Genomic DNA, 20093 nt, shown 5'->3' on the forward strand with positions numbered 1-20093 from the left:
ATCTGCTCATGGATGTTTACAGCAAATTTATTCATAATTGCCAACACTTGAAAGCAACCATGATGCCTTCCAGCTGGTGAATGGATCAACATGCTGTGATACATCTACACAATGTGTATTAGTTTCCGGCAGCTGTGGCTGTAACAAAGTACCACAAATTGGATCGTTTCAACAACACAAATTAATTGTTACACAATTCTGGAGGCTAGACGTTTCAAAACAAGGTGTTGACAGGATTGGTTTCTTCTAAGGGCTGTGAGAATCTCTCCCATGTCTCTCCTAGCTGTGTGCTGTCAATCCTTTGCATTCCTTGGCTTGTAGCAGCCTAATTCCAATCTTCATGTGGTGTTCTCTGTGCGTCTGTCCCTGTGTCTAAATTTCCCCCCTTTATAAGAACACAGTCATGCTGGATTAGGGCTCACCCTACTGACCACATCCTAACTTGATCATCTGCAGATAACCTATTTCCAAATAAGGTCATATTCAAAAGGGGTTAGTAATTCAATATTTGGGGGGGACATGTGGGGGCATAATTCAGCATAATGGTTAAACTATTCCAACAATAAAAATGAATGAGGTATCGAGCCACTGAGAGACATGAAGGACATTTAAAATGCATATTGTGAAATGAAAGAAGCCAATCTGAAAAAAGAGGTATACTGTGTAATTCCAACCGTATGACATTCTTGAAAGGGCAAAAAAGGGAGACAGTAAAAAGATCGTTGCTTGCTAGGGATTCAGAGGGATAAAAGGAGGGATGAATAGGTAGAGCACAGGTGATTTTTAGAGCAGTGAAACTATTCTGTATGAAACTGTAATGGTAGATACATGTCATTTTACATTTTTCAAAACTTGTAGAACATACAACACCAAGAGTGAACCCTTATGTAAACTATGGACTTTAGTTAATAATATGTATCAATATTAATTCATCAATTGTAACAAATGTACCACACAAAAGCAAGACATCAATAGTAGGGAAAATTGGGGGGAAGAGGGGAGAGGGAAAATATGAGAGCTCTATACTTTCTGCTCAATTTTTCTGTAAACCTATGATATGAAACCATCAGATGTTTTAATAGGGACGTATTAAGATATGTTTAAAAAATATCACTCTGGCTGTTAGATATAGAGAATAAATTGTATATGGAGGCAACATTGGAAGCAGGGAGATTAACTAAGAGGATATGGCAATAGTTCAAGCAAGAGGTAATGCTGGTTTGGGCTAAGGTGGGACAGTGGATATGAGGATATGGGGATCAATTTGGGATGTGTTGATAAAGAGAGGGTTTCTCATGATATCAATCATCTGGTACTCAGCCATGAATCTGGAATCATGTGGAAATGTCAGATTGGTTATAGGCTGAAATCCATGGCCTTTGCCACTCACATCCCCTTCTGTGGAATGAGAACTCATCAGATCAGATATTGCTTTAAATAAATGGGCCTTGTAAAATTGCACATGATTTTTGCTTTTCATATTTGTTGTAATAGGATTTGACTTGTATCTAAAACAAGATAGGCTTTAACATAGGCTTAAAGTGTTTTACTTTTCTTTCACTTTTTCTGAAAATTTTATATTACTGGAGTTGGGAAGAAAGTCTCTCCTTTAATAAAGAAGTTAATACAACTGATGAACTTTGTATTTATAGCAACTCTGCAAATGAAAACACACATTTCTATTATTTAGATTGGGCAAACTAAATCTGAAATATAGGCCAGCAATGATGGAGACTTGTTGCATACAATGACATCACACTGATAGACATCAGTCGCAATCTGGCAAGGAAAAGAAGGGAATTGTTCTTCTTTTGTTTGTTTTAAAAACTATTCTTAAAATCAGCTGAGAGTAACAAATGTGCCATTGTTTTTTGCATCAATACTTTAAGATGGGTGGCAAAAAAAATTAGAAGGCAAAGAAGAGAACAACCATAATTGATTTTAAAGCATGGCAAAGTTGCAGAATTCGCATCATTCATTTCTAATGAACAAGGACCTCAAAAATTAAATAATTTTTAGAAATTAGAAAATCTTCAAGAATTTAGGAAAATTACTCTAGCCTTTGAAACATTACTGTAAAAGGGATTACTGTGTTTCCTATGGTAAAACTCAAATCCACGTGGGATAATGGTCAAATGAACAAGATCATCAGTATAGCTAACAGATAACTTGAATAACAAAATAATAATAGGATGGTAATTTGAATTGTGTGATTTACTTAAGTCAGTCCTTTCTTTTTTTTTTTTTTTTTTTTTTTTTTTGCGGTACGCGGGCCTCTCATTGTTGTGGCCTCTCCAGTTGCGGAGCACAGGCTCCGGATGCTCAGGCTCAGCGGCCATGGCTCACGCGCCCAGCCGCTCCGCGGCATGTGGGATCTTCCCGGACCAGGGCATGAACCCGTGTCCCCTGCATCGGCAGGTGGACTCTCAACCACTGCGCCACCAGGGAAGCCCAGTCCTTTCTTTTTAGAAAAGCATACCTAATTCTTTAAAATAATCAAGCATTATTAGGAATCATATTCACTTGAAGAAGGCAGAGTGTCCTTGGAACTGTTATTCACAGCATGTGACATCATTCATTTTTCTAGTCCATTCAAAGATGTTTACACTTAGGTCCTCAATGCTGTTTGCTACTTACATTTATGAAGAGTGAGATAGTAATTATAGACTGAGCCACACTATCTCCTTTTAAAATTCCAGTTTTCTGGGGCAAGGATTTCACCTGAATTTGAAATTCATTATTTGCAAATACATTGTTTCCTTTGCATAGAATATATCTAAATGTCTGTATATGAGTAATATTACTTACTCTCAGCTTCATGAAACATTTTACAACTCTAAGCTGAATAAACACAGCATTGTTAAACACATCCAGCATCTTCATAGAAAGGAAAAGGTGGGCATGTTGTATCTATTGTTTCTGCTATTTTAATTTCAAAAGTTCTTACCAAGATAGTTACAAAGTAAACAATTCCTACAAAATTTACATCGCACTATCTCAGTCTCAGTAATTTTCAATTCAAAATTTGCAAGAAATTGGCACTTTCACCTTATATACTAAGACACTTTCTGGTATGTAAACACTTTAAAAAACACTTGAAAAGGACAATCCAAAACCTTTAAAATATTAAGGATATAAGCTATTGTAATAATGTAAACAGAGAGTCAAGCCTTTATTGGGTAGTTACAAAAGTTGTATTCATTGGACTATTTTTTGCTTAAGAGTTTTATGAGTTGCCTGAATAGGAGAATTCTAATTATGTGCTTTCTTTTACTGGTTTCTGTCATTTGTGAGAGGTCCTCAATGTCAACCAAGATGCAAATGGGGATTGTGTTAGAAGAGAAAACTGGTGAGAGGACTGAAATTAATTCCAGTGCTAAAGCAAAAGAAAGGAGGTGACCTTTCATCTTCTCCCAGCACAGACCAGGTGAGGGAGGTGAGAGAGGTTACACCCAACCCTGTAAGGTCAGCTGTGAGGGCTTCCTTCTCCTCTCAGAACACATTTCTGCACGTCTTTAATTCTCAGTGCAGCTTACTCCCTGGTGGCTTTATTTGCAGTAAATGACATAAAGTCCATTTAAAAAAAACACTTCTGAAGGGTGACTGTTGGGGGTTTTGAAGACACAAATGTCCTATATAGACCAAAAATATCTGCCTCTTTAAAGGAAACAGAAAGACTTGTAAGCGAATGTTTATAACTCTGGAGATAGATGATAAAAGGATAGATAGATGATAGATAGGAAAAAAGATAGACAGGCACAAGTATACATGTTTCATCTTATTCCTTATACAAGTTTTCTATCTAAAACTTGCTTCCTCCTCCATCCACTACCCACTCTAGCGCGTCTAATCTGTCTGCCCTATTTGGGGCTGCACAGCACACCTTTACAGCCCGCTGGGGAGCTATTGCTTCCGCCTGCGGCGCCGTCAGCCGAGTACGGAAGGAATGCTGAAGGCGAGCCGGGAGTGACAGTAAAGAGAAGGCTCTCCTCCCGCTCACCTCCTCCACCGCGCCCTCCCGTCATCCCGCCCGCCACAGCACAGTGCAAAGTTGGCCCAGAGACCGGGTGGAGGGACCAGGGGGCCAGGGCGGCTGATGGCGGGATGCTGGGGCTTCGCGTCCCGCAGCCCCGAGAGCTTCCAGCCGCCGCCGCCGCAGCTGTCACCTCCACGCCGAGTCACGGGCGTGCCCCTCGCCTCCCGGTGGCTCCGAGCCGTCGCGCTAACAGCTCCCACTCACAAGTCTCCGCGTCCCCAGTTCTCAGCTCTCACCCCAGCCTGCCCCGTCGCCTCTCCCGCCCCCTCCCCGCCACTGCAGCTGGGGGCAGCGATCTGGCGCTCCGAGGACCCCCAGCCACTTTCCCCGCACAGGCTGCTGCTGCAGATTCGCGGCGCCGCAGGGCCGCGGACGCCCGGGCCAGACGCTGGGCGCCCGCGCCTGAGCATCCCCTGCGCGCGCACTGGGAGAGAAGGCGGGGGCGGGAGGGAAAGAGAGGAGGAGTTGCTGACTCCCTAGCGGACCCAGGAAGTTGTCCTTAAAATTATATATATCGCCGTCCGCGGTTGAGCAGCCACCTGGCCAGAGCAGCATGTGGACTGGCTCTCCGGGTCACCTAAGTGCTCTGTGGCTGCCGCTGCCGCCGCCGTCAGAGCAGCTGCTGCCGGCAGCAGGAACCCGGCGCTGGGCGAGGAGCGGGGACGCGCGGCTGCAGCGTCCCCTGCTTACTGCTGGCCGATTTTTCTCCGGAGGTGGCAGTCACTGTTGCTGCTGAAAAACAGCATTTCCACGGCTGGTCGCCTGGTGAGGAGTTGAGACTCTACACCTCCCGCCCGGAACCCACATGGCTTGTTACCTGGTCATCAGTTCGAGACATCTCAGCAATGGGCACTACCGGGGCATTAAAGGAGTCTTCAGAGGGCCCCTCTGCAAGAACGGATCTCCCTCTCTGGTAACCTGCGCGCACATGCACACACACACACACACACACACACACACACACACACACACGTACGTTCAAAATCAATATAAACAGAAAGAGGATACTGTCCTGGCACAATGAGGGGGTGATGGATAAGCTACCTTGCCCATAGGTATATTGTGTCTGTTTAGACAGTTTATTGACAGACTGTTACACAGTGAGGGGTGTGTGTTTACATGTGTATTTTCAACACAGTCTTAGCATCTGTAGTGCTAGGTGTGCAAATATTTACTGAATGCAGTTAAGTGCAGGCTTGTGAAGGTAGCTCCTGTGTGCTGTGTCAAGTTATGAATCTGCTGATTTGGTCAGTATAGAAAGTTTGAGTGGCACTTTATAACCATATTTCATGAAGTCATCAGTTGGGATTAGTTTGATAATGCTGCATTTACTTTATAGAAAATAAACTCTAAACATTGTGCACCAGGGTCCGGGCAAAAGGAAAAGTGTTGGATCCCGATAATGAAATCTAATGCTTCACTATGTAGGTTCTTCAGGGAAAGCCAAAGAGTTCTTTGTGAAAATATGAATTAGACAGTTTTTTTGTACTACGTACAGATGTATTGATGTGCAAATTTGAGTGACTGCTATTTAACTTAGTAAACTATTCAATTTAGTTTACTATTTGATTTAAGTATTTTTTGTTAAATGATTTTGACCGGAATCTATGACTTCAATATATTGTCAGTTCATCCCTTAGTACATACTATAAATCATTTTTTTAAAGGATTCAAAGGTGTTTCAAGAAAAAAAAGTCATGATTTATTTTTTTAAAGTTTTGGATTTTTAGTAAGTGAAGAAGGGTCTAAACTTAAAGAACAATTTTTTCTAGTGTAAGGTGAAAACTAGTACTTTAAGTCTGTATGATATAAAGAGGGAAAATTAAAGTTGTCTGATTTTTATTAATTCATTTTTCGGTTCTTTCCATCATGGTTTAATGTTTCATTAGCATGAATTATTCAAAACTGCAATATATTATAAAAACCTGTGAGTAAGGGCTATATGTGATTTGCATGAAAAATCTGAAATCAGAAAGTACAGGTACCCAGAGATATCACTAGGATTCCTAATTGTGACAAACTATTGCCTCACATGCTTTCATGCACTGTACAAAGTAGGTCGTTGCGAACCCCCTGCAACTATTTAGTATTGAATCAAAAGTGTAAGATGGAAAATACTGTTTATATTGGCATTTACAATTAAATTCACAGGGTTAGAAGCGTCTTGAAGGGTTTTAGAGGCATAAAGCCCACATTCAATCTTTCTGAGCAGCTGGTCTGAATCTTTCCTATTTTTAAAGATTCTCAGGATCAGAATTTCCGCAGTCTCAGCAAACCACCTTAATGTTTAACAACCCATGCTGTCAGAATCTTCTGTAGAGCAGTCTTAAATTCTTCAAATGTTTCTTTAAGCTCATTTCATCTTGAAACCCTAGAATGTTCCATCTTTCTCATAGATATTTTTCCACCCTTTGATAAGCTCTGTGGCTGTCTTCCCAAACCCTCTCTGGTTGTGGAAATCTGAATTGGGTAGTGTGTTACAGGGTATGTGCCTTAATCATTCACAGTGTAAAGGGAGAATTACTTCAAAGTTCTTACATTGTTTAGTTCCATTTAAGTTAGTTAGAATATGGTGTTAATCTTCCAAAATCTATAGAATTTGCAGAAGGAATTTCTGTCACAATGTCAAAAAGTGTCCTGCCTCCCTCCCACCCCGCACCCCTGCGGCTCCGTTTTGCTCCTTCATCTCCCAGGAGCCTGAGTGACCCCATAGGGACTGGACATATGAATGTGGATGTAAGAAGACAGCCCATAACCCACATGGCCCTGCTGGGAGGTTCACACCCACAGGACGCTATTCTTATTCATTATTGGGCTGGTTTTCACTAAAATACTGATTCGTTTACTTTTACCTAGGTTCCACACTTTGATTCACTGGGCTGTTCTCTCCAATGTTTACACATTTGACTGTACTTAAATTACATCTGCATCATTTAAAAATATCTGAATTAGTCTGTGTAGGTATTTCCTAAACCTGATTTATTTTGTCTTCTTTTACATTTTGCTATGGAATTCGAATGACTTTTTCAAGGTTTGAAAAGTTTCTCACATGAGATGAGCAGTGTGTGAAAATTGATGTTCATTCATTCTCTGTCACAGGCAGGTTGTTAAGTCAGAAATGCATTCACATTGCATAACATTTAGTCTTTCTCCCTAAATTGAAATAGGTCACTATCTTCTGGACCATAGACCCTTGAGAATTTAAGTAATAGTTCCCTGGTCCAGATGAGTTTATATTTGCCTTCTTCATTAATGAGTTGCAAAGCATAAAACTGAAAGCTGGTTATACATCTTTTTTTTTTTAATATTCAGAAATACACCCCCCCAAGTTACTTTCAGGTTAACATAAGTTTATTGATTTTTTTTATCAGTACAAATATTAAACTCACAGATCTATGGTATACATTTATTTTTTATTAAAACATATATCTACTCTGACAGTAATTTTTTTCTGAACTTAGTTCCCAGAATGGTCTCAGATTGACCTCTATGTCAATTACTTAGTTATTTCCAGTTACTGACACTCAATTTATCTGGGATTATGGATTGGGGTATGACTCATTGATTTAACTCATTTTCACTAAGTTCTACAATGATTTCAACTTTGGTTCTTACTTTTTCAATCTGAGTGTTCTGCCTATTTTAATCCATACTTTTCTGCTTTAGTAGAGCTGTTTAAAAGTAGAGCATAACACAATTATTGAATAAGATTATTTTGTAACTTTGTTATAGAATGGAGAAAAACCACACTTCCTTTTTCCTGTAATGAGTTTCTTCTTTGGTAGTTCTGATATAAATACACCTGGGTAATATGAATTGAACATGTCAGTGTCTTATAGATATAATTCTTCAGTTATATATTTAAAGCAGTTGTATAATTTGTCATGTTCAAATCACATCTGTAGAATCTGAACACGTGATATTAAACTAACAGTAAAAAAGGGAATGATTATATTTATATACACTTTTATTTCAAAGGATTTCATTTCGGAAACATTGAATCATTATATGGAACTCTTGCAGTAAATTCTCAATGGGATACTTGAGAAATAAATAAAGCATTTTTTTCCCAAACAGTTTTCACAGATCAGTAAACTGAAAATCCTAGAGTGAAATGCAGTTCCTATCTTCAAAGTGAAAACATGCAAATGTCTTATCTGTTGCATCTCTCTTCTTTTTGGTGACTTGATATGAAAAAATAGCTTATTGCTTTTCATCCTAATTAGGATGTGAATAATTGATTTGAGGTAGTTTATGTTACCTTAAATCCAGGGATAGATTAAAGAAAAGTGACAGAGATTATTGCATAGTGCTTATTGGTAAGTTTTCAATTTTAGAAAGTTAATTTATACCCTCCCACATTTTAAGATATGTATCCCCCACCATATTCCAAATCTATAATATGAATGATGACTTTAAAAATCATACACACATGCGCGCGTATTTACACATAGATAGAGATGTAGATACACACATTGTTACCAGTGCTCAAGTATAGGAAGTTACCTATGTATTACGTTATAATCTTTACTGTCAGATATGTTAAAGGTAGAACTTTCTTACAATCCAGGAACTTAAAAGTTCTTCTACCACCATGTTTGAATTCAATTAAACAAGTAATATCCTCTTGTAGTATCAGAAATATATTTGAATAGATTCTTAGTTATCTTAAGTAATGTAAACTATCGTCTCAAATTTAGAGACAAGTGTGGTTTGTTATAGTTTATGTAATCTGTGTGTGGTCAATATCAAGACTATCATTCAAGATATGAAGTGATTGAATGTTAATGGTAATCATAGTTTTATATTTTATCTGTGGTAAATGGTTAGCTTATTAGAGTGATACTTCTTAAAAAGTGCTCATTCCTGGGAACACTATAGATAGACACCAGGAATATCTGTTTCTGGGAATGTCTGTTGTCTTCCTCTGATATGAAGGAAATTCTTGGGATTTTCATCTCAGCAACAGATCAGGGTCCTTGGATGTTGTTGTTTACTTGTTATATTGTTTTGTTTAGTGATCTTATTCTAAGTTATATATCTGACTAAATTACCTAATTGAAGGATGTGGCATACAAACAAACAAGCATTTTAAATGGACTAAAAAATTCTATAAAGTTCTCTTTTAAAAATTATCAGTGTATATGTATAACTGAAAGAAGTTCTAGAAAAGATTAATTACCTTGAGGATGCATCTATTCAGAGAATCCCTTATGAGGAAATGAATGCAGTTACAACCTTGCTCTTTTTTCTAATGCCTATAATAATTGCATGTATTTCCCTTATGCTTAATAAGTACATGTTAAACACATCCAAAAATGCTCTCAAACTGATGCACTTTTCATGTACCAAATATGATTATGAAGATATGCTCTCCCATAGAGAAGTCACCTGCCTCCTCTTCTTTAATTCATGAATACATATACTGCCTTTTATGTTTAAACTTCCAGATGTTTTCAGTAAAGAAGACTCAGTTACAATTCTTACAATGCATGTTTTCTTTATGTCAAGTATTGAATTAAGCAGTCTCCTGTCCTCTAGTTGCCTTTTCAACCCATTTCTTCTCTCCCCCAACTAATTGATTTCGGAAACTTGTAGTTGGCATTATGCTTTCCAAAATAAGTCTCAACTTTCTAGGACTTAATTTATGTTTCTGTGACTTCAGAAGGTTTTCATGATAAGAAGAGTCCAGTAAGTATTTGAGTACTATAATGTGTGACTTTATTAGCTCATACTACATTTATTTCACAATTAAAATTTGACGGGTCAGTCTCTTGATTTGTTTCTTTTAGACTTACAATTAAGATAAACTCTATTTTAGGTTTCTGACCTATATTTTGGAAACAAAATAAAACGTATTTTCATCATGTGTAGGGGGATGGCATTTAGCATAGAACTTAATCATTTGTAGTTTTTTTTTTAAAAAAACTTAGCCTTAGTTGTAACTGAAATCTTTGTTATATAATGTATATGCACTAAGATACATACTTTCCATGTGTTAAATATTAATAGGGTTTGAGATGTCAGTAGGATTAAGGCTATACTGGGAGCAAAGATCAAGAAGAGTAATATATATTTTGAATAACTTTATGAAGTGCATTTCAGTATGAATTTGGTTTGTCAAAATACACATTGGCAGAATAATTCTTTAGTACATATGTACATATTTTGTAGAAAATAATTTGAATCAAAATTGAAATAAAAATGCTACTTTGTTTGAAAATGTCTTCTGGTTTTAACAAATATAGTGTTCCAGGTAATTCCTATAAAATGACAGGTGGCAGCCTTTTGTAGATAGATTTTGTAAATCAGGCTTACTTAGTGGATAAGGTCTAGAGAGAGAAATTAAATATTTGATATGTTCTCATGAAGTGTAGAGATATGATGATAATAGGAATATATAAATCACTGAGTTCCAGAATCTCTCTTGCATTGGAAATACTTATTGGACATGAAAAGAAACTGTGGAAAGATGAATTACATCATAGTTAGACAGCATTCTCAGTTGTAACTAAGACATTGTTAGCTTATTGAAGACAAACAATGCAAAGGAATATTATACAGTATTTAAAATGGAAAGGGATTTTAAAAATATTCACTAATGATCCTACTTTTCCTGAAGTGGACCCCTGATAACATGCATTGAACTAAATGCTTCTTTCATTCAAATTTGATACTTAAAATGTAAATGTTAACTTCTAAAACACTGATAATATAATTTTCCTTCACATATAAAGAAAGCTATATAGCTAACTATATTTCCTTTCTTCTTTGGCTGTTGGGAAACCCAGAGACAAATGTGTGCTTCACAAGTGATGGGGATTGATGTTGGCCTTCAAAGCAGCATGACGTCCTCACCCCTACTCATCTCCTATTCCCAGTCTAGCTCTTATTTTAATTTTATTTTCCATGACTTTCATTCTTTTAAATTTATATTTATTGTTTTGATGTATAAAGTTGATTTTAGATGACTTAGGTCTGTTGTGAAAGCAAGCAGGCCATAAATAAATAATAAAATATAGACCCTCCAACTATAGGGATGCCCCTCATGATTTTAGACTGGACAGTCTTGAGCGTGATTCCTGGAGAGTATTCATTTTGTTCATTTGTAGCAAGGATAATTAGGGCTGCCAACTTTTTGCTTTGAGAATTGACAAATTCCTTTTGGCAAGTTTGCTTTCACTTTTGTGTGGGTGTAAGAGGCAGAATATAGTTTATTTTGAAACGCGTACTGCCAATTTATTTTGTTTTGTTTTTCTAAACAATCTTTTCCCTCCCCGTTATTCTTCTTGCCATTGATCCTTATTCCTTTCACTAGCATGGTTACCATTTTTTTCCAGCATCTTTTTTGGTTCCTGTATAAATGCCGGCATATACTTCGAACTCCAGAGGCACAGGCCCCTGCAAATGGTGAGAAACACCCCATTCTGTCTGCTGCCCAACCCAAGCATGCAGGTTCCTTCTCTGTCCACCATCCACACGTAACATTCATCTCTAGATCAGAATTTGGAGCTTCCCCCATATCTCCATTCACCTCCTACCAGTGTTCTTCCCCTGCCCTCTTTCCCACAGCTATTACAGAGTACTTCATTTGTCTCATGTGACCTCCCAGCGACAGAAAAATACCATCAGTTTCCCCCTTACACGTGTCCTTTTCAGATCTCCATTTTGCTATGAATAATTATATTCCCTAACATGTTCCTTGGCAAGCAAAGGTGATATGCATTTCCTCTCTGTGAATGATATAAATACCATATTCTAAAGAGAAGATAACTATTGAACCCCTTATTGAATGCTGGAGGGGATGGAGGAGGCTCACTGACATCTGACCCTCCCTGTTGATTTGCTTCATCTAAATGTGAAGTCAAGAGACAAAGAGGTGTCCATATTACATATTTTCTTGTTATCTGAATGTTCATAGTCCTTGGGTGGTATCTAGCCCCCACCTACCTCTTCAGCTTTAACTCTTTTCTTCCACCTGATCCTATGGTCCAGCCATACTGAGCTACTCAAAGCTCTTGACTATGATGGGTGTTTATAGACCTTTATGTCATTGCCCATGCTGTTCTGTCTGCTACAAATCCTCTTTTTGCCATCATTTTTTGGGACATATCTTATATATTCTTTCAGACTTAATTAAAGACTTGGGTCCTCATGTGAGTCTCCATGAAGTTCCCTTATCTCGTGGGTCAAGTGCTCTTCTTCAGGCTCTAGTCACATCCATCGCTTGCCTTGATAATCACTGAATTGTGTTTGTTTATTGGCCTCCATTTCGCCATGAGATGTGAGATCCTTGGGGTCATGTTTGTCATTGTCCTTATATCCCCAGAGCTAAGCACAGCTTCTGGTTTATTACTGATTTCAATAGAAAACAGAAGGATTTCAATCAAAATTTAACTGGTATAAATATGTTCCCTTTGGTCCTGCTGGTAGCTCTAAGAAGAAAACTTTTCTTTAGAGAATTTTTTTCCCAGGTAGTTAGTCAGAATCTTTTAGAATGCAAACTGTTCTACTGGATTAAGTGGCCACTGTTTTCATGGTGATCCTTCTTACTTTGAATTCTACCAAGATCCTTTGGTCAGTTGCCTCAAGTGTAATTTAATACTTCCTATTATTCCCAATTGCAGAGTGCTTTATTCCATGTAACCATTTCTGAAAATCTTTTGTTACAGGCCCCAAGAGGCTGGAGATTGGCTATATATAAATGGATGAAATTCATACCTGAGTTAGTCGAGCCATATTTTTCATTGGCACATATTTAATAGCTTCTGTGAAACGAATTACAAGTTAGGAACTTGACCATTCCCTTCCTATTTAGGAGTGTGTCGTAAGGAGGAAAAATAGTGGTTCACACACCATTTCTCCCTTTCTCACTCTCATTTTTCTTCTTTTGAAAAAGAGACAATAATTTCCTGATCACTGGCCACTGTAGCCCTTGAGAAAGCACCATCCTGGAGCAGCCGCAGGGTGGTTATTGCATAATTGCCAACCCTCTCCAACTTATCAGTCACACACTTTCCAGCAAGGTTTTGCTAGTACTTTTTTTGTCTTGGATTAGTCAGGATATGGTCAGTGTTCACAAAAGAAGCTTGGACTTCTTCTGAACAATGAATTGTAGCTAAAATATCCAGCCATCTCCAGTGGACATACGGAAAGATAGTAATAGTCTCCAGAGTAGAGAGAATCAGGTCTTTTGTATGGTCAGTTTCTTTTGCTACAGTTGTTAACAAATATTTGACTTCTTTGTCTTATTTAGTGGATATAAGCATTGGAAGGAATCTTAGCAATCTGGTTTAGCCTCCCCCTGTATATATTTTAATATAGCACTGTGATAGCAGAACAATGACTTCCCAAAGATGTCCACATTATAATCCTCAACACCCTTGACTCTGTTAACTTACATAGCAAAAGGGACTGTACAGATGTGACTAAATTAAGATGTTGAGAAGGTTTTCCTGGATTATGCAAGTGAGCTCAGTGGAATCACAAGGGCCTTTATAAAAAGGAGGTAGAAGTGTCAGAGCCAGAGAGACAGCTTTGAGATGCTATCCTGCTGGCTTTTGAAGATAAAGGAAGGGGCCACAAGCCAAGGAATGCTTATGACCTCTTGAAGCTAGAAAAGGCAAGTAAATTGATTTTCCCATCACAGCCGTGCTAACACCTTGATTTTAGCTTAGTAAGACTTCTGACTTAATGGGCTATAAGATAATAAATTTGTTGTCTTTTAAGCCAGAAAGTTTGTGGTAATTTGTTAGAGAAGCCATAGGAAACGAACACAACTACTCTTAACATGGGTGAACATTTCCAGTGGTAGGGGACCTCTCTGCTCACCAACATGATTGATCCTTTAGTGAGACTAGTATAATTAATGCTATGTCTCCTCTGCCCTCCCCAAATGTCTCTGCCTCCTTCCATTTACTCACTGGTCCTCAGTGTGCCCTTTGGAAGCAAGAGGATAGATCTTCAGTATTAACATCCTTTCAACTATTCAGAGAGAGTTGGTGATTTGTCATTAAAGGACTGAAAAAATTGTGAGAACTAACTATACTTCTTCCATGTACATCACTTGCTTTATTTTCTTATATATTAATTGAACTTTGTGCAACTCAAAATGCTTGATTACAGATTTTAATGTGATAGATGTTTTGAAATACAATATACTGACGTTTCTTATATTCTTTAAAGGTGGTAAACTCAATAAAATATTTTCATATATTTAGACAAATATCATCCACACTTTCAAATCATGTCTATTTTTTCCAGATAGTTCCCTTTTACATTGTATACATCATTTATACAGAAAATAAACTTAAGAACACAAAACCAGATCATTTTAAAGGCACATTTTAATGCTATCTTTCTTAGTTTGTTTAGTCTTTGATTTAGATATCTGAAAATGTCCTAAGGGGCAAAAAAAAATTAGTTATAAATAAAAAGTGATGGGATGAGTTGAAATAATAATTATAATTTCATGAAATCTTCACCATTTCCTATTCTAGACATAGTGGTATCTAAATGGAAAGTTATTTTTTAACTTTTGTACTGAAGAATAATATAATATATAAATTGTCACAAATCATAAGTGTACAGCTTTTTAATGCCTCAGATGTAGTATAGAATATTACAACTTCCTGGTAGCCCCAGGTGTGCCCCTTACCAAGCACCACCCACCCCAAGGCAACTATTGTCCTAACGCTAGATTATAAACTGCCTTATTTTTTAAAAAATGATATTAAAAAGCGATGTAGTAAAAAACATATGTACTTGCAGCTCAACTGACAGCAAGGCCCTCTTTTGGGGTGGTGATAGGTAACTAGACAATGTTTCATCTGCTTACTGTCCTACTTCACTTTGACTGTCCACAGCTAACAAGTAGTTGAAACAAATGAACAAAAGAAAATAATTACATTTATGTCCCTTTTACTTTCCTGTTCATGATGATGATATACTTTTTCTTTATGATCTAATGTTCTTGAACCAGGCTTCTTATTACTTGACTTCAATAAATCCATAGTCAGTTAAAATTGGATCATTTTTGTTTTTCACAGCATGTAATAAAATCTGAATTTCTTGTAATTATTTTCCCTGTTGTAAAATCACCATTCCTTTTGTAACTTTAAATAAGAATGCTTTATAAATATATAATTATCTCCCCCCAAAAAAGAATACTGATTCAGTAAGTATGAATGGATTTATGCTAATACGACACAGGGATTATATCCAAGGTGACATTTGTGAAGTATTTCATTATCTTTCCCTTAATAGTACATGTTTAAATTCAAAGATCTGACCATTATGTAGATTTCAATATCTCTTGAGAGTTGTTAGGAATGGCTCTTTTGAGTTTTTGTTATTCGAGGGGAGATGTGAATTATGTATTTAGTGGCAAAATAGTAAATGATTAAAGGAAAGAACCCCCTAGCTTGGAATTCTCATAAAAAAATGAAAGTTATGTGCAAATGATATGTAAACTTTATTGCAAAGGTTGTTATAATTTCACACGCATGCACAAGGGTAAAATACAAGTTTGTGTTACTATGGAAACAGGATTATTGCCAAGGAGATTATAGATAAAACCCAAACAATGCTTATATTAATCAAGCCTAAATTAAATGAATTTAAATATGTTTAAAGAGTTGATCATGTATTTTCAATCAAATGTAATGCTCATCTTCCAATATCCATATGCTACATGGTATGAGTTCAGGAGTTCTGCATGATGTTGCTGGAAGAAATTTTAGTGACGATCAGTGATGATTTGCTTTATCATTATAGAAGGAAGATTTGTGAAATTACGTTATGAAGGAAAAGTAATAAACTGCAATAAATTTTCCTTTATGTGTTCCTTCCAACAGTGTCACTTTGCTGTAAATTTTTTAAAAAATCACACTCAGTTTCGTCCTTTGTGATCATCAGAATAGACTCCACCCCTGAAAGTGATAGAGAAAATCAGTTTTCCACAAGGACTAGAATAGGTGAGAAAACATAACTGGAGAAAAATTATGATTGGCATTAACATATTCATAGGGAATTGTCTTACGTGAACTTATATAGTATATAAGCCTCACTTAATCTGCAGATCCTAGAATTAGATCCAGTAGACAGTAACTGGAATACAACTTCTGATCTACTTGTGTGACAAATATTTGGGAACATGAAGTTTTAAATTCTTCATTAAATCATGAGTATAAGGCTAGCTCTAAGATTCAGTTTCTGACTGTGATGAGCACTGCGTGTGATGAAGTAGGGGAGGATCTTCAACCTCACAATTTCTTACCAGTCTGTTTGGAAACAAGTCACTAATGTTTGACCAGTGGTTTTCATGTTGCTGTTGTTGTTGTTTTATTTTTCCATGTATTCTTTGTTCAAAGGAAATCTTAGGAGCCAGGCAAAATAGATGGAACCTTTGGCTAAAGGTGGGGGAGAGTAGCTCTTGGATAGTGAAACCCTCCTCCTTTTCCTCTGTATCTGGGCAAGGATGCTGGGCAGGGAAGACACATCTGGGCATAAGCCCTGGAGCTTTATGATTTGAATACCACTTAGATGGACCATGAAGGGTAAGTATCTGCTGTTTCCAAAACATAATTAAAATGCATATATCTTATGCACAGTAACTCAATTAACTATTTGACACATTGCCAGTTAATTCCATCACTAGACATTGATTAGATATTACCTTCACTCTAAGTTTGCAGTTTTTATAAGAAACATTAAGGTGACTTTGGGATTTCAGAACACCTTCATGAATAAGCTCGAGGAAGCTCAAGTTTTTTTCCTGAGCTGAGTCGCCGAGGAGACTTTAAATAGAGTCGATGGGAAATAGCCAACGTGTGGGACAGAAATCTAGACAGAGGAGCCTGGTCTGGGAGAAGCCTAAGATTTCTAGAATTGAAAACAGAAGAACATTTCAATTGAGGAGTCAAAGTCATTCATTCACTTATTCATTCAATCATATTTAACAAGTATTGTAAGGGTCTGCTATTTGCCCAACCCTTACTGGCCATGTAGCAAAACTGAAAGATAAATCACACTATGCGAAAAGAAGATATATTTTTTATGTACCAAATATTCCTGGGAAGTAGTTCTACCTACCAGCTTTGGTAAGTGACCAAACTCCTTTGGATAAAGCAGAAGAAAGAAGGTGGAGGGCATCTGAAATGGATGAGCAGAGAAAGTGGTTCAGTTGACCCATGGCACTGAGCACTTAGGTCAGAGTTTAAGAGTAATTTTGACCTAGACAATTCTAAACTTTTATCTCTAGGCTTTATCATTTTGTCCTTTTGTTTTCTTTTGGGTCTTAGTAAATTTTCCTTTTTTGAAATTTCGGCTGACCAAGGAAATGACAGCAATTGAAGTCAGGATTCCTGTAATCCTGCTGACGTTATTGTGGGATGTAGCCTACAAGGCCAGCACTGAAAGTCTAATCAGCTGAGAGATGAAGGGATGTGGTAGACGTAGTCCCTAGAAGAGAGAAAGCATCAGAGCACTAGACAGGGCTTCGTGTGGTGGTGTGAGGGCCTGAGTGCCTCCCTTTCCCTTGACGTTCTGTATGTTGGGGAGGCATGGTTGTCCACCCCCATAGAGAAGGTCCTGTCTCTATTCTTTGGAGAATCTTCTGTTCTTAGTGGCCTATGCCAGACGTTTCAATTTAGGTGCTGCTAACTGCAAATATAAATAAGAAACATCTCTTCATCCTGCTACTGATTTACTCTTTGATGTGAATAAAGAACCTGGAAAAGATTCTTCTCATAACCTAATACCTCAGGTGTTAGGTCCCTAAAAGAAAAAGAAGGAGACCACTGAGGAAATGAAAGCATAGGAAGGGAGCAGTGAAGATGAGTCTTACTTCAAAGTTCTGCTTTGGAAGGCCTTAGGGGCTCCTAGAGAGTGGAGACCACCAAGAGGAAGGCCCCAAGAGAACGAGGAGGACCTAAAGGGCCCTGGTTGGAAGGGCTCTATGTTATCCTGCTTGGAAGATATACACACCTGTCACCCCGGGTTCCCAGTGGGAAATTCTCAGGGCAATCAAAGCTCTGCCTTAAAGCTGATGGAGTTCAGATCCTATGTTTTCACAAATCATTTGGAGCCCTTACTACATGTTGGGTACTGTCCAAGGTGCTGATGATAGTGAAGTAAACACAATCGACATGGTATCCCTCCCAGTGGATACTACAGACAGAGAATGAACATAGGCAGTAAACAGATGTTTATTTCACAATACCCCTAGTCATAAATATACAAGTTCTTTTGAAGAAAAAGTAACTGATTCTAAAGGGGGATAACCCTCCTAGTGCTAGGACCATAGAAAAATTCCCAGAGTAAATGATGGCTAATTTGAGACATGAAGAATGAATGGGAGTTATCCTGACACAGAGCCCTAAGGCAGGACCCAGAGAAAGGCTCCCAGGCCTGGGATTTGCATGTGGGCTGAGGGGCTGAGGGGGTGCAAGACAAGGCAGGACTGGCAGGTAAGGGTCAACCACGTCTGCTCCTGTAGGCTATGTAACAACGAAATAAGGAAACCGTCTCAGGTAGAAATATGGCTTTTAATCTTAGTACAGAACTAAACAGTCTGTGGTCCTGGCATGAGTACTTCTAATTACTTCCTGTGGGTTGTGCCACATGAGATAGGAGGAAACCATGGCTTTTTCTGCTGTTGTTACAAACAAAAATCAGAAATGATTTATAAGCAAGAAAATAAGAGTACTGGAGTTGAATCATCATTAATCTTAGTTTCCTGTGTAAGTCCATTAAAACTAGACTGTGTAAAGAGAGAAGAATTGAGAATTAACTTTATAGATCTACACACAAGAATGATATTATGATTTAAGGCTTCACTCAAAACACTCTTCTTTGATGTTTTAGGGTAAGCGGGGGTGGTGTGGCCGAATGAGGGTTTTCTTGCTTTAAGGGTAGATAATATTTGTATCCAGAAAGCAAAAGAAAATGGAGGGGTTTTAGAATGTTTTGAATCAATTATAAAAACTCATTTTGTCTTTGTTAGGGAAATTTTATCAGAAGGTATTAGACACCATTAATATAATAACATTGAAGACCCAACGTAATATTCACTTCTTTAGATGAGGTACCTCTGGATCTCTGAAATGCCACTAAAAACGTGTCCCTTCTAGTGTTGTATGGTGACAAAGGTTGCATGTTTTTATATCTAATTAAAAATTTAAATTAAAAAACTATGATGTGAGTAGGGTTTTACCGTGTTGTCTATGTACATATTTTGCCTTGTTTTATGCATTTACTCCTCCCACCCCTACACTTTTAAGGTGAGAGCATGGATATTTTCCCTTCGTATGTTAAGTATAGAGAAGTGGTTACGCATATAGATTTGAGTTGGACTGAACTGGTTTGACCTCTGACTCCAGCTCTAACTGGTTGTATGACTACTTCAGTACTAAGAGCCACAGCTTGTTCATTGGTGATGCTACTCGCCTTACAGGGCCATTGGAAGATGTGAACGAGCAAATGGATGCTAAGTGCTTAGCAAAGTTTCCGGTGCATAGTAAGCACGAAATGGAGACAGCCTATGGTTACTCCTGCAACACGTGGATTGTTCTGTTACAAACAGGTTTCCTTGACCCCTTAAAGTGTTCTAAGCACCTACTGCGAGCTTAGCACTCATATCAAATTGTTGAAACTGTTGCTGCTTTGGATGGTACTTTAAGATGGCTCTTTACCGTAGTTGTGTTTTCTTGGAAGACAAGTACAGGTGTGGGGGCCAGTTAGCTTTCTGTTTAACGCAACACTTGCAAAGAGAAACCCCGGGTTTTCACAACTTTCACAGTGAAAATGCTCAGTGTGCCCTACTTTCCTGATACAGCTTTAATTCAAGACAAGGATTCATTTGAAGTGGCTTTTCCATTTGTCCTGTTTTTGTCAAAGCGAATTGAGTTAAGCAGATAAACTGTTTTTATGATCTTGCTGCCATGTGGAAGGAATTTTTCTCTTCCTTTCCATACAAATAGATATTTAATCTAAAACTACTAACTCTGTGATGATAAGCATTCACCCTCTTACTGTGTTTAAATATCTTTATTTCACT

At 37.7% G+C, this 20093-nt stretch overlaps 1 protein-coding gene across 1 annotated transcript in view; it reads left to right on the plus strand.

Moving 5' to 3' along the window:
* Positions 1–3889: 3889 nt before the first annotated feature.
* Positions 3890–20093, plus strand: part of ZNF804B (zinc finger protein 804B) — a 472716-nt gene continuing 456512 nt past the window's right edge. Inside the window, exon 1 of the mRNA XM_059074045.2 lies at positions 3890–4949. Within this exon, the coding sequence (XP_058930028.1) occupies positions 4842–4949 (108 nt within the window). The 5' untranslated portion in view covers positions 3890–4841. The remainder of the gene's footprint in view (positions 4950–20093) is intronic.

Source organism: Kogia breviceps, chromosome 9 (genome assembly GCF_026419965.1).
Source record: "Kogia breviceps isolate mKogBre1 chromosome 9, mKogBre1 haplotype 1, whole genome shotgun sequence".
NCBI lineage: Eukaryota > Metazoa > Chordata > Mammalia > Artiodactyla > Physeteridae > Kogia > Kogia breviceps.